This window comes from Tachyglossus aculeatus, chromosome 8 (assembly GCF_015852505.1).
Source record: "Tachyglossus aculeatus isolate mTacAcu1 chromosome 8, mTacAcu1.pri, whole genome shotgun sequence".
NCBI lineage: Eukaryota > Metazoa > Chordata > Mammalia > Monotremata > Tachyglossidae > Tachyglossus > Tachyglossus aculeatus.
Window position 1 is genome coordinate 8,461,047 of NC_052073.1, and position 19,215 is coordinate 8,480,261.

The 19,215-nt window shown below is 46.4% G+C and overlaps 1 protein-coding gene across 1 annotated transcript in view; it reads right to left on the reverse strand.

Annotated features, from left to right (window-relative positions):
* Positions 1–16,416: 16,416 nt before the first annotated feature.
* Positions 16,417–19,215, reverse strand: part of PREX1 (phosphatidylinositol-3,4,5-trisphosphate dependent Rac exchange factor 1) — a 215,545-nt gene continuing 212,746 nt past the window's right edge. Inside the window, exon 40 of the mRNA XM_038750022.1 lies at positions 16,417–18,271. Within this exon, the coding sequence (XP_038605950.1) occupies positions 18,229–18,271 (43 nt within the window). The 3' untranslated portion in view covers positions 16,417–18,228. The remainder of the gene's footprint in view (positions 18,272–19,215) is intronic.

The window sequence follows — 19,215 nt, forward strand, 5'->3', positions numbered from 1 at the left end:
TACACTGCGTTGTATTAGACACTTGGGATAGTTCAGGAGAAGCAAAACACACCTTTCCTGTCCACAAGGAGAGTACAGTCTAACGGGGGAGATACACAGGAGTATTTACAGAGAATCAGGAGGAAGAAGAAGGAATGATAGGTAATAGAGCAAATAAATCAGAACTAATAACAAGTAGATGATGGAAAAAAACATGTGGGCTGAGCTGGATATAAATACCAAAGTGGTGGGGTAGATGTAGGTGGCTAGAACTCGGGGTGCTGGGAATTTATTGGGAAAGACTGCCCGGAATCTTTATTTCTGAGTTTCCTCTCTCCGATTCTACAGAGGAACCTTCCCTCGCTCTTCTATTTCTTCAGAGACCCAGGTCCAAAAGGAATCAGATAAATGAGGCTATTTCTTGGCTGAGAGCTGGAGGAAAGCTACACTGATTAAGGACCCAGAGTGACAGAGGATCAGTCACTGCTTCTTTTGATTAAGTGTCGCACTAATCCAGGTCCCGGGATAATGACTACCTTGGGGAAGAGCGTCTGATTGCTGCTACCTCCTGATTTGCATTAGGCAAATCAGGACCAGCAAGAGACCTGTCAGTCCCATTAGGCTGCTGCAGCAGAATTCATCCATTCATTCAATCGTATTTATTGAGCGCTTACTGTGTGCAAGGCACTGGACTAAGCCCTTGGGAGAGTTCACGACAATAAACAGCTACATTTCCTGCCCACAATGGGTTTACAGCCTAGAGGGGGAGCTTACCCAGACACAAGGCAGTCCACCCTCCATGTGAAGCAGTGTGGCCTAATGGTTGGAGCATGGGCCTGGGATTCAGAAGGAACCGGTATCTAATCCTGGCTCTGACATGTCTGACTCTACCAGACAGTTCTTCCTTCTATCATCATCGTCATCATCATCAATCGTATTTATTGAGTGCTTACTGTGTGCAGAACACTGTACTAAGCGCTTGGGAAGTACAAGTTGGCAACATATAGAGACAGTCCCTACCCAACAGTGGGCTCACAGTCTAAAAGGGGGAGACAGAGAACAAAACCAAACATACTAACAAAATAAAATAAATAGAATAGATATGTACAAGTAAAATAAATAAATAAATAAATAGAGTAATAAATATGTACAAACATACATACACATATACAGGTGCTGTGGGGAAGGGAAGGAGGTAAGATGGGGGGATGGAGAGAGGGACGAGGGGGAGAGGAAGGAAGGGGCTCAGTCTGGGAAGGCATCCTGGAGGAGGTGAGCTCTCAGTAGGGCCTTGAAGGGAGGAAGGGAGCTAGCTATCTAACCTAAATAATAATTTTACTATTTGCTAAACTCTTGCTTCCTAAGCGCTATGTGTTAAAGTGCTAGGGTGCATGCAACGTAATCAGATTGGACAAATTATCTGTCCTCATGAGGGATACAGGTATTTTTTCCCATTTCACAAAGGAGGGAACAGACCCGGCAAAGTTAAGTGACCTGCCCAAGGCCAATCAGCAGGAAAGTGGTGGAGCTGGGATTAGAATCCACGTCCCCTGTGCTCATTCCATGATGCCACACAATCTTCCTCAAACCTCACAATCCCTCCTGATACTGTTGAAGTCCATTTCCCCTCATTCTCTCCCTCTTGAAGATGGAGGACAGAGAAGTTCGTGTGAAACTGAGCCTGGGGAATCTGGAGTGAAGGAAGCCAGCGTGGCAGCCGATCATTTAGTCTGATTTTTCTGTTCTCGAGAGCCCTTCCAACATGGCAAGGAAATGGAATTTTGTTGGGTTGTTCTTTTTTTTTTTTTTTGGTCTTGTCATATTTCACTTGATGAACAAGTAGATATCCAAAGCTCCACTGCTACCGAACGATAACTCATTGTTACAGAAATAATGGCAATAGCTTCTGTGAGTGGCACCCTGAATCCATTGTTTTGAAAACCTCTCTGGAGTGATGACTGGGACTTCAGGGGAAGGACCCGTGATTCAACATGGTGGCAACGAGTTGCTAACGCAGGCCCCCCGGGAGCTAGGATGCTGGGACAATCCGGACAACTTCCAGTAAAATGCGCCATTGCTCATCACCTGTGCTACATTGTTCAAACAAAATGGGTTCTTCCCCAGCTGCTTCTGTGTCTCCAGAGGGAAAGCAGGGCACACAATAACCTCAGATACAGACTATCTGTAATTTATTTCCATCTGTATTTTTTCTATCCATAATTTATTTATTTATATTAATGTTTGTCTCCCTCTCTAGACTGTAAGCTTGTTTATTGTTATGTTTTACTCTCCCAAGTTTAGTTCTGTGCTCTGCACACAGTAAGCGCTCAATCATCATCATCATCAATCGTATTTATTGAGTGCTTACTGTGTGCAGAGCACTGTACTAAGCGCTTGGGAAGTACAAATTGGCAACATATAGAGACGGTCCCTACCCAACAGTGGGCTCACAGTCTAAAAGGGGGCTCAATAAATATGATTGAATGAATGAATGAATGAACTAAACCAAGGGTTCTCTGGTTTGACTGGATTGGCTGGATCAGCCCCCCCACCCCCACCCCGTCCTAAATCGAGAAGCAGTGTGGCTCAGTGGAAAGAGCACGGGCTTGGGAATCAGAGGATGTGGGTTTTAATCCCAGCTCCGCCACTTGTCAGCTGTGTGACTTTGGGCAAGTCACAACTTCTCTGTGCCTCGATTACCTCATCTGGAAAATGGGGATTAAGACTGTGAGTCCCAAGTGGCACAATCTGATTGCCTTGTATCTACCCCAGTGTTTGGAACAACGCTTGGCACATAGTAAGTGCTTAACAAATGCCATAATTATTATTATTAATAATAATAAATCCCAAGTTTTGATTCTTGAAAACATCCTTCTAATAAATTTCTTTAAAATGTTTGGGGTTTTTTTTATTCCTACTGGCTCTTCATTGAGCCCTCTGCTTCTTTCTCACTCCTCTGCCAAAAAGACAAAGCCCCATAGAGCATGAGCCTTATGGTAAGACTGCAAGAAGAAAAGTTTGGCCCAGGATACCTTGGGTATACTGACTGAATGTAATAATAATAATAGCAATAATAATAATTGTGGTATTTGTCAAGTGCTTACTATGTGCCAGGCATTGTACTAAGCACTGGGGATGGATATAAGTAAATCAGGTTGGACACAGCCCCCGCCCCACTTGGAGTTCACAGTCTTAACCCCCATTTAATAACCCCTCTCCATCCCCCCCATCTTACCTCCTTCTCTTCCCCACAGCACCTGTATATATGTATATATGTTTGTACATATTTATTACTCTATTTATTCATTTTACTTGTACATATCTATTCTATTTATTTTATTTTGTTAGTATGTTTGGTTTTGTTCTCTGTCTCCCCCTTTTAGACTGTGAGCCCACTGTTGGGTAGGGACTGTCTCTATATGTTGCCAACTTGTACTTCCCAAGCGCTTAGTACAGTGCTCTGCACACAGTAAGCGCTCAATAAATACGATTGATTGATTGATTTCACAGGTGAGATAAATGAGGTACAGGGGAACTGAAATGACTTGCCCAAGGTCACACAGCAAACAATAATAATAATATTTCTATATGCCAAGCACTGCTCTAAGCGCTGGGGTAGATAGAGTGTAATCAGGTTATCCCATGAGGGGCTCACAGTTTTAATCCCCATTAACTGAGGCACAGAGAAGGTATGCGGCTTGCCCAAGATCACACAGCAGACAAGTGGCAGAGCCCGTATTGGAACCCAGGTCCTTCTGACTCCCAGATTTGTGCTTTCTCCATTAGGCCATGCTGCAGAGTCCTCCTCTAAGGCAGTGGGTCCAGACTTCCAAGACCCCAAGAATGCACTTTAGGAGCCCCCAGATACCCAGTGTCTGTGCCAGCACTGAAGCCGTGCCAAGGTGGGCACGGGGGCACAGGGACCGGCTGGACTGCGGTAAATCTTGCAAGGAGCCGGCAGGAGGGTGACGGGTTATTTTCATCCTGAAGTGGCAGCTGACTTCCCTCATCCTCTCACCCTCAGTCTCCACACTTGTCCCCAGGCCCAATTTAGAAAATTGGCACCCATAGCTGGCTTTCCTCTAAACACTTGCCTACTGTGTGACTTTGGGCAAGATGCTTAAACTTCTCTCAGCCTCAGTTTCCTCCTCTATAAAATAGGGGCAAAATACCTGTTCACCCTCCTTAAGACTGTGAGCCCCGTGTGAGCCAGGGATTGGGTTTGATCTGATTGTATTTTATCTACACAGCTCTTAGCACAATGCATGTGCATAATAAGCACTTAACAAATACTACTAGCAGCGTGGCTCAGTGGAAAGAGCACGGGCTTTGGAGTCAGAGGTTAGGGGTTCAAATCCCAGCTCTGCCAATTGTCAGCTGTGTGACTTTGGGCAAATCACTTAACTTCTCTGTGCCTCAGTTCCCTCATCTGTAAAAAAAAAATGGGGATTAAGACTGTGAGCCCCACATGGGGCAACCTGATCACCTTGTATCCCCCCAGTGCTTAGAACAGTGCTTTGCACATAGTAAGTGCTTAACAAATACCATAACCATTACTATTTTTAGTAGTCATCATCATTACTATTATATGACACAATCACTGCCTTGAAGGCCCCTGATTTGGGAATAATAATAATAATTGTGGCATTTGTTAAGCACTTACTCTGTGCCATACTCTGGGGTAGATAAAATATTATCGGGTCAGATACAGTCCCAGTCCTACAGTGGGCTTACAATCTAAGTAGGCGGTAGAACATATACTGAAACCCCATTTTGCAAATGAGGAAAAAGGCTCAGAGAAGTGAAACGACTTGCCCACGGTCACACAGCTGACAAGTGGAGGAACTGGGATTAGAATCCAGATCCTTCTGACTCCCAAGGCCATGCTCCATCCTCTAGGCCACACTGCTCCTCACGCTGCTGGCCACATAGTTAAGTGCTTTAAGGGCAGAGCACTGTACTAAGCGCCTGGGAGAGGACAATGCAATAAGAGTTGGTAGACGGGATCCCTGCCCATAAGGAGCCAGTCAGTCAATCGTATTTATTGAGTGCTTACTGGGTGCAAAGAAGTCTGCTAAGCGCTTGGGAGAGGACAAGGTAACAATAAAGGAGCTTGCAGTCTAGAGGGGCAGGCTGACATCAGGTGGCAGATGGGCTGCAGCCCTGAAGGCAGGCTTTGCTTCTTATAGCCCTCTAGACAGTAGGCCAGTAAACTCGCTGTGAGCAGGGAACGTGTCTGTTAAATTGTTCATTCATTCATTCATTCAATCGTATTTATTGAGCGCTTACCGTGTGCAGGGCACTGTACTAAGCGCTTGGGAAGTACAGATCAGCAACATCTAGAGACGGTCCCTCCCCAACAACGGGCTCACAGTCTCGAAGGGGGAGACAGACGACAACACAAAACACGTAGACAGGTGTCAAAACCGTCAGAATAAATAGAATTATAGCTACATACACATCATTAATAAAATTAATAGAGTAATAAACATGTACAACTATACACAAGTGCTGTGGGGAGGAGGAGCAGAGGAAAGGGGGGGTGGTCAGTGGATGTGCGGAGGGAGGGCATTCCAGGCCAGGGGAAGGATGTGGGCCAGGGGTGGACAGCGGGACAGGCGAGAAGGAGGCCCAGTGAGGTGGTGAGCAGAGGAGTGGAGGGTGTGGGCTGGGCTGGACAGGAGAGAAGGGCAGTGGTGATACTATACTCCCTCAAGGGCTTAGTAAGGTGCTGAGCACACAGTAAGCGCTCAGTAAATATAATTGACTAAGAACTGCACACTGCCCTCTCCTGTTTCCAGACAGGCAGCCGGAGCCCTCAATGCCCTCTCTCTCCGCTGGCACTGACCTCCTTTTTCCCCTTGGCACAGGGTGCGGGCAGAGAGTGGGAGCCCGGCAGAGCTGGCAAACTCACCAGTGCTTTCCGTCCCATAAAGCGGGAGCAAAGAGAGACTATTTATCTCTGGAGCGACCGGGCCAAATTAGCTCCATTGAGTTGGAAACACGGAGCACACAGAAGCTCTCAGAGAAGCTCTCTTCAGAGCTCCTGCTGGGATCTGGCTCTCTCTCCCCCACCCCTGGCTCCCTCTTACAACTCCCCCCATCCTCCTCTTCCGTCTTGCAGACTCAGTTCAGTGTGGGAGGGTGAGGGGGGTCTGTCCTGCTGGGCTGGGGGTCCCTCCTCCTCACTGCCCCCCTCAGGGCCATGAGGATGCTCAGAAGAAGAGTTCCTGAGCACCCTCTTGGTACCCAAGAGATGTCACACACAAGGTCAATCTCACACTACAACAAGATGGTGTCAGGGCTGCCATTACCAATTTTGTGGAGCCAATTCCAGGCTATCCTAGAGGGCCCCTCTCACTGAGTCTCTCCACCCCCAACTTGGAGAAGCAGCAAGGCCTAGTGGATAGAGCACACGCCTGGGAGTCAGAAGGTCATGGGTTTTAATACCGGGCTCCATGACTTGTCTGGTGTGTGACCTTGGGGAAGTCAGTTCACTTCTCTGGGCCTCGGTTACCTCATCTGTAAAATGGGGATTGAGACTGTGAGCCCCATCTGGGACAGGGACTGTGTCCAACCTGATTTTTTTGTATCCACCCCAGTGCTTAGCCCATAGTAAGCACTTAAAAAACCACAATTATTATTATTATTATATTGTATCTACCCCAGCACTTAGCACAGTGCCTGGCAGATAGTAAGTGTTAACAGAAACCATGAAAAGAAAAAAACCTCTGCACACAGTAAGTGTTCAATAAGTACCACTGATTGATTAAATAGTAGTAGCACTATGATAGTAGTAGCAGTTGTAGCAGAAGTAGTAGCAGCAGTTGTAACAGAAGCAATATAGCAGCAATAGTGCTAACAGTAGTAATAGAAATGATAGTAGTAGGTATTTATTGAGCACTCACTGAGCACTCACTGTAGTAAGCACTTGCAAAGGACAAGAAAAAACCATGATATGTTCCCTGCCCACAAGTAGCTCAGTGGGAGACAAGCATAGAAACATTTACAAACAAGCTCACTAATGATGTAAGCTCAGTATGAGAGAGATTTCAGTATTCAAATGTTCACCATTCAGAATCTGGAATTACCACACAATATCCAAATTACCACACAATATCCCCTTCTTCAGGAGATCAAGTGAAAGTTCTCAGTCTTCCCTGGTCTCTGTGCACACACCCCAGACATGGAATGCGCCCCATTCTAGCAGATGTAAAACTGAGGGGAACTAGGCGTGTGAACTTCAGGGGAATTAAAATGGAAAGAAATCGCTGTTGTGAATAGGTCCATTAATTTCAGGGGAACCACCAAGGTTCTAGAAGAGTGAGCCCTTCTTTGGAAACGGCCCCCGTGGTTTTTCACTGGAGTTGGAGGTCACATCTGCCTTTACTTTACCACGCTACAGACTATTGCTAAAGAAATTAATCATCCTGTCCTCTTTGTGGGGAGAAGGGGCAGGATGTGTTTGTGACACACGCTTTAAAGTCTAGTCCTCAACACCAGAGAGAAGAAGAATGGAGTTTGAAGAACTGCAAAATCAACTAAAGTGACTTGCAATTTCTAGACTGCAAGCTCGGTGTGGGCAGGGAATCTGTTTATTCACTCATTCATTCAATTGTATTTCTTGAGCTCTTACTGTGTGCAGAGCACAGTACTAAGCACTTGGAAAAATACAACAATAAACAGTGACAGTTCCTGCTCACAACGAGCTCACAGTTTAGAGTTGGGGAGACAGATATCAATACAAAAGCTACTATTGTACTCTCCCAAGCGCTTAGTACAGTGTTCCACACACAGTAAGTGCTCAATAAACATGAATGAAGGAATGAATCCCCACCCCGCTTAAGCGGCATCCCCGGCTAAGGGGGGCAGTTCTCCTCAGGGCTGGCTTCCTCACAAATGGCCATTGTGAAATTACGGGATTTTATAATAATAACAACTGTGGTGTTTGTATCAATGGAAAGAGCACGGACTTTGGAGTCAGAGGTCATGGGTTCAAATCCCGGCTTCGCCACTTGTCAGCTGTGTGACTTTGGGCAAGTCACTTCACTTCTCTGGGCCTCAGTTACCTCATCTGTAAAATGGGGATTAAGACTGTGAGCCCCCTTGGGACAACCTGATCACCTTGTAACCTCCCCAGTGCTTAGAACAGTGCCTTGCACAGAGTAAGAGCTTAATAAATGCCATGATTATTATTATTATTATTATTATTATTATTATTATTATTATTATTATAGCACTGAGGTGGATACAAGATAATCAGGTTGGACACAGTCCCTGTCCCAGTCTCAATCCCCAGTTTACAGATGAGGTAACTGAGGCACAGAGAATGGTGGTATTAAGTGCTTACTATGTGCCAAACACTGTTCTAACTGCTGGGGTAGATACACGGTAATGAGGTTGTCCCACATGGGGCTCACAGTCTTCATCCCCATTTTACAGATGAGGTAACTGAGGCACAGAGAAGTTAAGTGACCTGCCCAAAGTCACACAGCTGATAAGTGGCAGAGCCAGGATTAGAATCCACGACCTCTGACTCCCAAGCCCGTGTTCTTTCCACTAAGGCATGCTGCTTCACAACCGGAGAGGCCTGAACCCTCCAAATAATAATAATAAAAATAATGATAATAATAATAATAATGACATTTATTAAGTGCTTACTCTGTGCAAGGCACTGTTAGAAGCGCTGTGGAGGTTACAAGGTGATCAGGTGGTCCCATGTTAATCCCCATTTTCCAGATGAGGTAACTGAGGCCCAGAGAAGTTAAGTGACTTACCCAAAGTCACACAGCTGGCTAGTGGCGGAGCCGGAATTTGAACCTCTGATTTCAAAGCCCGTACTCTTTCAACTGAGCCACACCGCTTCTCACATGAACCCTGTCAGCCAAACAATTCCCTGCAAGGGTCTGAAGGGACTGCACACCACTCCGCCCCCACCCCATTCCATTTCCTCTTCCTACTTTGCGGGTTCCCCAGCAGGCCTGTTGTCAGTCATGCCATCCCCCCGGCCCCCCTCTAAATCCCCTCAGCTCCCCCAAGTTCCAAGAGCCTGGGATTCCTGGGGAGAAAATTGCCATTCTCTCCCCCACCTGGGCGATGAGCTCCACGGGCTTTTGATTGCATAAAGTAGTGCTTGGCACACAGTAAGCGCTTAACAAACACCATCATCATATACCCCTGAGTTTAGCAGAGTGTTTGCCATGTAGCACAAGCTTCGCAAATACCACTATCATTTGGAAGTAGCGTGGCCTCGTGGAAAGAGCACGGGCACAGGGGTCAGAAGACCTAGGTTCAAATCCCCGTTCTGCCCATTGCCTGCTGTGTGAGCTTGGGCAATTCACTTCATTTCTCAGCTTTCTCATCCGTAAAATGGGGATTCAATGCCTGTTCTCCTCTTTACATAGAGATAAGAGACAGGGACTGTGTCCAACTTGATAATAATAATAATGATGATGGCATTTATGAAGCGCTTACTATGTGCAAAGCACTGTTCTAAGCGCTGGGGGGTTACAAGGTGATCAGGTTGTCCCATGGGGGGCTCACAGTCAACCCCCATTTTACAGATGAGGGAACTGAGGCCCAAGGTCACACAGCTGACAATTGGCAGAGCTGGGATTTGAACCCACGACCACTGACTCCAAAGCCCGGGCTCTTTCCACTGAGCCACGCTGCTTCTCTCAAGAGATCATCTCTTGATGATCTCATATCTGCCCTTGCATTTAATTCAGTGCTTGGCATATAGTAAGCGCTTAACAGATACCATAAGCAGTCTTATTACTCCTCCCTGGAATCTCTCCCCGGAGCCCAAAAGGCAGGGCTCAGAGCCTAGGGAGTCTAGAAAATGAGCTGTTTCTTGGTGGTTTAGGATGGATGTTCTGGCCTCCCTTTCCCCGCCGCCCTCTGCCAGCCTCTCCGAAGGGCAGAGACGACCGTTCTGAGATCATCCGACTTCCAAGGCTCCGCGTGATTCTCCTCTGCGTAATGATGGAAGCGTCATCGGGGCCATGTGGGGCGGCACATCCTGGATGTGGGAGAACCTCTAATCAGAAACAGCAGCGGGGCGAGGGTACACACGTTTGGCCATAGACGCTGCACTAATCGCCTCAATATGGCAAGTGAGGGCACTGCCAGGAAAACGAGGAGACGTCTATTCTTAATAGTCAGTCGCAAATCCCGGACTTGATGGAACAGGGAGACCAGCTACTATGGCTCGTTGCGGGCAAGGAATGCTTGGATTGGAGCACAAAAAGAAATTCGGGTCTAGATTTCTCTCTGAAAAAGAAGTTCTAAGGCAACTGAGAGGCGGATCAACTAGCGACCAGAGTGGACACGTCCATCGCAGTACAAAATAAGTGCTCAATAAATTCTATTGATTGACTCTGGAGACAACGTTGGGGTGGGGTAAGGCCTTCCAATATGGATGATAAAAATAATAATAATGACAATAACAGTATTTGTGAAGTGCTTGCCAGGGGCCAAACATTGTACTAAGTACTAGGTTAGATGAGTTAGAAACATATCAGATACAGACCTTGCTCCACATGGGGCTCACAATCTAAGTGGAAAGGAGAAAAGGTATTTTTTAATGGTATTTGTTACACACTATGTGCCAGGTGCTGAACTAAGCACTAGGTAGATACAAGCTTAACAGTTTGGACACAGTCCATGCCCCACGTGGACCTCACAATCTTGATCCCCGTTTTACAGATTTGGAAACTGAGGCACTGAGAAGTGACGTGACTTGCCCAAGGTCTGCTCAGGCAAGTGGCAGAGCTGGAATTAGACCCCAAATCCCTCTAGACTGTCAGCTCTTTGTAAGTCTACAAACTCTGTTCTATTGTTACATTATATTCTCTCAAGTGCTTAGTACAGTGCTCTGCACGCAGCAGCATGGCGTAGTAGATAGAGCACAGATCTGACATCAGAAAGTCGTGGGTTCTAATCCCTTCTCCGCTACTTGTCTGATGTGTGGCCTTGGGCAAACCACTTCACTTCCCTGTGCCTCAGTTACCTCATCCATAAAATGGGAATTGAGACTTGTGAGCCCCATGTGGGACAGAGACTGTGTCCATCCTGATTATCTTATATCTACCCCAGCGCTTAGTGCTTAGCACATAGTAAGCGCTTAACAAATGCCACGATTATTATTATAGGAGAAATAAAAGGCTTAGTCTGGCAGAGATGATTTCCAGGAGGCCTTTCCTCTTATATTTAGAAGGTGGTGCTCATAACAATAATAATAATAATAATAATGGCATTTAAGTGCTTACTATGTGCAAAGCACTGTTCTAAGCGCTGAGGGGGGGATACAAGGTGATCAGGTTATCCCACGTGGGGCTCACAGTCTTAATCCCCATTTTACAGATGAGGTAACTGAGGCTCAGAGAAGTTAAGTGACTTGCCCATGGTCACAACAGACACGTGGTGGAGCTAGGATTAGAATAATAATAATAATGATGGTATTTGTTAAGTGCTTACTATATGCAAAGCACTGTTCTAAGCGCTGGGGGGCAGGGGTTACAAGGTGATCAGGTTGTCCCATGTGGGGCTCACAGTCTTAATCCCCATTTTCCAGATGAGGTCACTGAGGTCCAGGGAAGTGAAGTGACTTGCCCAAAGTAACACAGCTGACAATTGGCGGAGCTGAGATATGAATCAATCAATCAATCAATCAATCGTATTTATTGAGCACTTACTGTGTGCAGATCACTGTACTAAGCGCTTGGGAAGTACAAGTCGGCTTGACTTGTGAACCCAAGACCTTCTAATTCCCAGGCCTGTGCTCTATCTACTATGCTATGCTGCTGTCCCAAGCGCTTAGGACAGTGTTCTGCACACAGTAAGCGCTCAATAAATATGATTGACAGACTGAAGCAACAGCAAGAAGGGACCCAAAGCAGATGATGGACACCCTGGTTCTTGCACCCACAGCACCATCTAGGGTATCGGATTAGCTTATATCTCCTCCCCCTACTTAGTGGAATTTGTTAAGCACTTACTATGTGCCAGGCACTGTACTAAGCACTACTAGGGTAGATACAAGTTACTCAGGCTGGACACAGTCCATGTCTCCCATGGGGCTCACAGTCTTCATCCCCATTTTTCAGATGAAGCAGCGTGGCTCAGTGGAAAGAGCCCAGGCTTTGGAGTCAGAGGTCATGGGTTCAAATTCCAGCTCGGCCAATTGTCAGCTGTGTGACTTTGGGCAAGTCACTTCACTTCTCTGGGCCTCAGCTCCCTCATCTGTAAAATGGGGGTGAAGACTGTGAGCCCCCCGTGGGACAACCTGATCACCTTGTAACCTCCCCAGCGCTTAGAACAGTGCTTTGCACATGGTAAGCGCTTAATAAATGCTATCATTATTATTATTATGGGGTTACCGAAGCACAGCAAAGTGAAGTGACTTGCCCAAGGTCACCCAGGAAACAAGCAACAGACCTGGGATTAGAGAAGCAGCATGGCTTAGTGGGAAAAGCATGGGCCTGGGACTCAGAGGATCTGGGTTCTAATCCCGGCTCGGCCACTTCTCTGCTGGGTGACCTTGGGCAAGTCACTTCACTTCTCTGTGCTTCAGTTCCCTCATCTGTGAAGTGGGGGTTAAGACTGTGAGCCCCACGCGGGACAACCACATTACCTTGTATCTACTCCAGCACTTAGAACAGTGCTTGGCACACAGTAAGCGCTTAACCAATACCATACTTATTATAATCATTATTATTACTAGAACTCAGGTCCTTCTGACTCCCAGGGCCGTTCCCCATCCACTATCTTTGTAGTCTTTCCCAGTACTTAATATATAATTATACTTTTACTGCTATTCTTCATATTTAGCCTACTACTGTCATCACCAATCGTATTTATTGAGCGCTTACTGTGTGCAGAGCACTGTACTAAGCGCTTGGGAAGTACAAGTTGGCAACATATAGAGACAGTCCCTACCCAACAGTGGGCTCACAGTCTAAAAGGGGGAGACAGAGAACAAAACCAAACATACTAACAAAATAAAATAAATAAAATAGATATGTACAAGTAAAATAAATAGAGTAACAAATATGTACAAACAAATATACATATATACAGGTGCAGTGGGGAAGGGAAGGAGGTAAGATGGGGTGGATGGAGAGGGGGACGAGGGGGAGAGGAAGGAAGGGGCTCAGTCTGGGAAGGCCTCCTGGAGGAGGTGAGCTCTCAGTAGGGCCTTGAAGGGAGGAAGAGAGTTAGCTTGGCGGATGGGCAGAGGGAGGGCATTCCAGGCCCGGGGGAGGACATGGGCCGGGGGTCAATGGCGGGACGGGCGAGAACGAGGCCTAACGGTGAGGAGATTAGCGGCAGAGGAGCGGAGGGTGCGGGGTGGGCTGGAGAAGGAGAGAAGGGAGGTGAGGTAGAAGGGGATGAGGTGATGAAGAGCCTTGAAGCCCAGGGTGAGGAGTTTCTGCCTGATGCGCAGATTGATTGGTAGCCACTGGAGATTTGTCTTTCTCGAGACTCAAGATTTGAAGTTTCTCCTCAGTTTCTTCTTCTTTGTATCTCTGGAGGAGTCCCATAGAGGGACTCCCAGGGCCATTTCCTATCCACTATCTTTGTAGTCTTTACCAGTACCTAGTATATAATTATACTTTTACTGCTATTCTTCATATATAGCCTACTACTGTCGTTCTCGAGCCTCAAGATTTGAAGTTTCTCCTCAGTTTCTTCTTCTTTGGATTGCTGGAGGAGTACCATAGAGGGGACTGTAGGAAAGCGCTTAGTACAGTGCTCTGCACATAGTAAGCACTTAATACAATTGAATAATAATAATGGCATTTGTTAAGCGCTTACTATGTGCCAAGCACTGTTCTAAGTGCTGGGGGGTTACAAGGGAATCAGGTTGTCCCAGGTGGGACTCACAGCCTTAATCCTCATTTTCCAGATTAGGGAACTGAGGCTCAGAGAAGCTGTGTGGCACAGTGGAAAGAGCAAGGCTTGGGAGTCAGAGGTCATGGGTTCAAATCCCGCCTCTGCCACTTGTCAGCTGGGTGACTTTGGGCAAGTCACTTAACGTGTCTGTACCTTAGTTATCTCATCTGTCAAATGGGGATGAAGACTGTGAGCCCCACGTGGGACAACCTGATCACCTCGGATCCACCCCGGCACTTAGAACAGTGCTTTGCACATGATAAGTGCTTAACAAATGCCATTATTATCATTATTATTATTATTATTAATAATAACTATTGTTATTAATTATTAATTATTAATTATTAATTATTATTATTATTATTATTATTATTATTATTATTATTATGTGACTTGCCCAAAGTCACACAGCAGAGAAGTGGCAGAGCTGGAATTAGAACCCATGACCTCTGACTCCCAAGCCCGTGCTCTTTCCTCTGAGCCACGCTGAAAGGAGTGGATTTAAAAAGTAGCTCTAAACCCTCTAAAGGGATTGGATGCGGGAATTCTTGGGGCTTCACCAAACGGGAATATGAGCTATGGAAAGGGATGAGCGCCACCTTCTGAATAGAAGAGAAAAGGCCTCCTGGAAATCATCTTTGCCAATCAATCAATCAATCGTATTTATTGAGCGCTTACTGTGTGCAGAGCACTGTACTAAGCGCTTGGGAAGCACAAGTTGGCAACATATAGAGACAGTCCCTACCCAACAGTGCCCTTCATTTCTCTTATAATAGTATTTGTTGAGCACTTACTATGTGCCAAGCACTGTTCTAAGCGCTGGGGTGGATAGAGACTGTGAGCCCACTGTTGGGTAGGGACTGTCTCTATATGTTGCCAATTTGTACTTCCCAAGCACTTAGTACAGTGCTCTGCACATAGTAAGCGCTCAATAAATACGATTGATGATGATGATGATACAAGGCTGTCAAGTTGGACAAAGTCCCTGTCCGGCCTGGGGCTCACAGTCTTAATCCCCATTTTCCAGGTGAGGTAACTGAGGCCCGGAGAAGTGAAGTGACTTGCTCAAGGTCACAGAGCAGACAAGTGGCAGAGCCGGGATTAGAACCCAGATCCTTTTGACTCCCACATCTGTGCTCTATCCACTAGGCCATGCTGCTTCCCTTCCCCATAAATAATGAGCACTTCCAAGATGCCAGACAAGAAGTCAAATTTCTAATAAACAAATGATGCCCTGATAAACCACTCGGTCTCACAGCCTTCATTTTAACTTACCAAAACAGCCCCCTTGTGTGAACCGACAGCTGTGCCCACGTCCTGCCTCTGGCCTGGAAATCCTCCTTCCCCTTCACATAAGACAGACCATCACTCTCCCCTCCTTCAGAGTCTTATTAAAATCACATCTCCTCCAAGAGCCCTTCCTCGACTAAGCTCTCCATTCCCCTACTCCCTCTCTCTTCTGCAACACCCTGGCACTTGGATATGTACCCTTTATTTGGCACCCCGGCACTTATGTACATATTCGTTACTTATTTTATGTCTGTCTCCCTGTCTAGACTGTAAACTCCTGGTGGGCAGGGAAGTTGTCTACCAACTCTGTTCTATTGCACTCTCCCAAGCTTCTAAGTGCTCAATACACATGACTGATTAATTGATCCTGGGCACTTAGTACAGTGCCCTGCACCCATTATGCTATTCATTATATGAATTATATACCCATTATGCTATGCTATTATGCTATTCTATTTATTTTATTTTGTTATTATGTTTGGTTTTGTTCTCTGTCTCCCCCCTTCTAGACTGTGAGCCCACTGTTGGGTAGGGACTGTCTCTATATGTTGCCAACTTGTACTTCCCAAGCGCTTAGTACAGTGCTCTGCACACAGTAAGCGCTCAATAAATACGACTGATTGATTGATTATGCACTTATCAATACCACTGATTGACTGATTGATCCTTGCCACAAGGGATCTATAAATTGCAGCAACACCATCTCTATGACTCTTTAAGGTGTGCCCAGTTGGTCAGAAGAGTAAGTGAAAGAGCTGATACAGATCAAAGTTTGGGTCATATCTACCAACCGTATCGTACTCTCCCAATAATAACAGTAGCTGTGATAGCTTCTCAGTACTTGCTGTGTACCAAGCACTGTTCTAAGCACTGGGGTAGGCTCAATATAATCAGGTTGGACATGGTCCAAATGGGGATTGAGATTGTGAGCCCCACATAGGACGGTGACTGTGTCCAACATGATTTGCTTGTAACCACCCCATTCATTCATTCAATCGTATTTATTGAGCACTTACTGTGTGCAGAGCACTGTACTAAGCACTTGGGAAGTACAAGTCGGCAACATATAGAGACGGTCCCTAGTGCCCGGCACATAGTTAAGCACTTAACAAAAACCATAATTATTATTATTATTATATGACCCTCCCTGTTACTTCATCTCCCCCTGGGGCCACCGAAATCCATGAATAAGACTGGAAAGAGCTTGGGGAGAGCGAGCCCTGAAAGTAAGAGAGATACAATCACGTCCTCAGGCCTCGTCATATAAACCGACTTTTAATAAAAAAATCTATCGTGAACTGAATGAGAATAATCTGTACATGTACAGTGCCCAATGCGACCATCCTCCAATCAGGTTCTCCGCTTTTCCCACAGTCCAGGCGGGATTTCTTATTCTCAGTACAAATGCGTCTTCACGTCTCTTGGCTGCTTTAGCCACCTCTGACCCGGCGGCTTCCAAATTCTGCCAGGCTCTGACTGCAGGAGCAAGCCCGGGAGGCTCAGACGCTCCACAGGGATGGCTAGCTTTGCCTGTGATCGGAAAAATCAGAAAACGCGGCTTAAGATGCAAAACTGCCCGCAATGATAAAGTAGGACTTCAAAAAAATAATGCCTCTTCCAGCCATGGTGCTCACTGGGGCTTCTGAGTAAGATACCCCTCCCCGACCACCCCCAGGGAGGATTTGAAGGGGACACGGGGAGGAATGACAAATGAGAGGATGGTGAATCCACTGCCCGCTTTGGAACACGCCCTTGGTAGTGTGCTTGGAGGGGCAGAGGGCTAAGACAGAACTGGAGGTGGTTAATGCCCTGTTCACAACCTGAAAATAAATAGAAACAAAACCGTCGGCCTCCTCAACTCACTTTCCTCACGTTCACGTCGCGGGCTGGCAGGCTTAGAAGAGGCTAGAAAGTCACCTGTTGCTAAAGCTCGCAAACCAAGCACGATTCGATCCCAGTCCGGACTGGGATCACGGTTTCATCTAGCAACTTAAACTATTCGTTCTAATACTTAGGCCGAACTATTCGTTATAGACAAAACCCATATTAACCACTCAATTCTTTGACCCTCCGCATATCTACTGATGAGAAAAAAGAGCAGATAACCTTGGAATAATCAATAATTTAGGGGCTTTTAGTAAAAAACAGGAATAGCTGGGAATACGTTGGTCCCATGTTAAACAATATACCTTTTTAAATTTAAATCTCATATATATAATCCTGTGATCCAAAAACAGACATTTCACGCCACATAAATAAATTCGGCATAGTTCCTTCTGCCTTCACTGGGGAAAGCGGCAAAGCTCACGTAAATAACGATCGTGTCAACTCCTTCCCGCTAAACGTCTCTGTATTTCCAGAATACGTACAACGGCATTAGTTTTAAAAAAACTGTTAATCCCAAACGTGAAAGCTAAATCGAAAGAAAACAGTAATGACCAGTTACTGAGGAATGTATTCTTGGCTTGGCAGCATTTAGAGTGTTGGTTTCTGATACGGTTTCAGGGCTCCAGAATAAATACTCGTTCTCCTATTCGAAGGAAACCAGACATTTGTGCTATTCACGGTTCCAAAAGTGCAGGTCAACAGACTCAAAGAGTGGTGTTGGCGAAAGGAATCTGGCTCCTCCGAGCCACTGACGAAATGATCTGGACGGCTAAATGCAGACCAGGTGTGCGGCTGTCGGCAAAATCGTGCTTGGGCGCTTATGGCCTTCGTGGCTTCGCGGCCCAGGATCCAAAACAACAAGCCAGCGCGACAACCTGGCTGCTGTTCCTCGATGGGCAGTCGCTCCATCCGTTCCCTCCGGCCAGACGGGCGGTTGGATTCCAGTTTCAGAAGCCCTCCCAGCTAGCCGGCGCAGCCCCAGACGAGTCACGGCTTCTGGTGGCCGGGGTGATTCCGGGGATGCGGGCTGGGCTGGCTTCCACGCGGTTCCTTCCGGCTACCAGCCCCAGGGTTGGGCTTGGGCTCCGCCTAAGGAGTTAGTTCTCGGGGGATCTTGTTGGGACAGGGCGGGGCGGATTCTCTGCCGAACATGAGGCAAGGATCTCCCTGGGATATTTACAAGTCTCCGTCCACAGGTGGCTGGCACAGCTTATATATTCTGAGGAAGGGAACACAGAGAGGGAGGGGTCAGTGGGGAATCAACTGGGATTTGGGCTCCGTGCCCAAGGGTGGGAGCTGGATGAACAAAGTCTGGAAGCACCTGGGAACTCTGCCGCTCTGTTTCTCTCCGGGGTACAGTGGTAGGGGCTCTACGCAATAAACTTATAATAATAATGGCATTTATTAAGTGCAGAGCACTGTTCTAAGCGCTGGGGAATTTACAATCAATCAATCAATCGTATTTATTGAGCGCTTACTGTGTGCAGAGCACTGTACTAAGTGCTTGGGAAGTACAAGTACAAGGTGATCAGGTTGTCCCATGTGGGGCTCACAGTCTTCATCCCCATTTTACAGATGAGGTAACTGAGGCCCAGAGGAGTTAAGTGACTTGCCCAAAGTCACACGGCTGACGAGTGGTGGAGCCGGGATTTGAGCCCATGACCTCTGTCTCCAAAGCCCGGGCTCTTTCCACTGAGTCACGCTGCTTCTCTGTTAGCAACAGAAGTTGCTAACTTCTGTTAGCAATGGGAACGCTGAAGCATTACTTTGCCGATATTCATCATCATCAATCGTATTTATTGAGCGCTTACTATGTGCAGAGCACTGTACTAAGCGCTTGGGAAGTACAAATTGGCAACATCTAGAGACAGTCCCTACCCAACAGTGGGCTCACAGTCTAAAAGGGGAGAAAGAGAACAAAACCAAACATACTAACAAAATAAAATAAATAGAATAGATATGTACAAGTAAAATAACTAAATAACTAAATAGAGTAATAAATATGTACAAACATATATACATATATACAGGATATACATATATACAGGGATATTGGGGAGAGGGGGAGAGCGCTGGGTTTACTAAGGCAACTCCAGCTTTATTTCCACCGCTGCTGCCATCTCTTAATCCCACCCAACCTTGGGATGCCCTCTGATGCCCCAA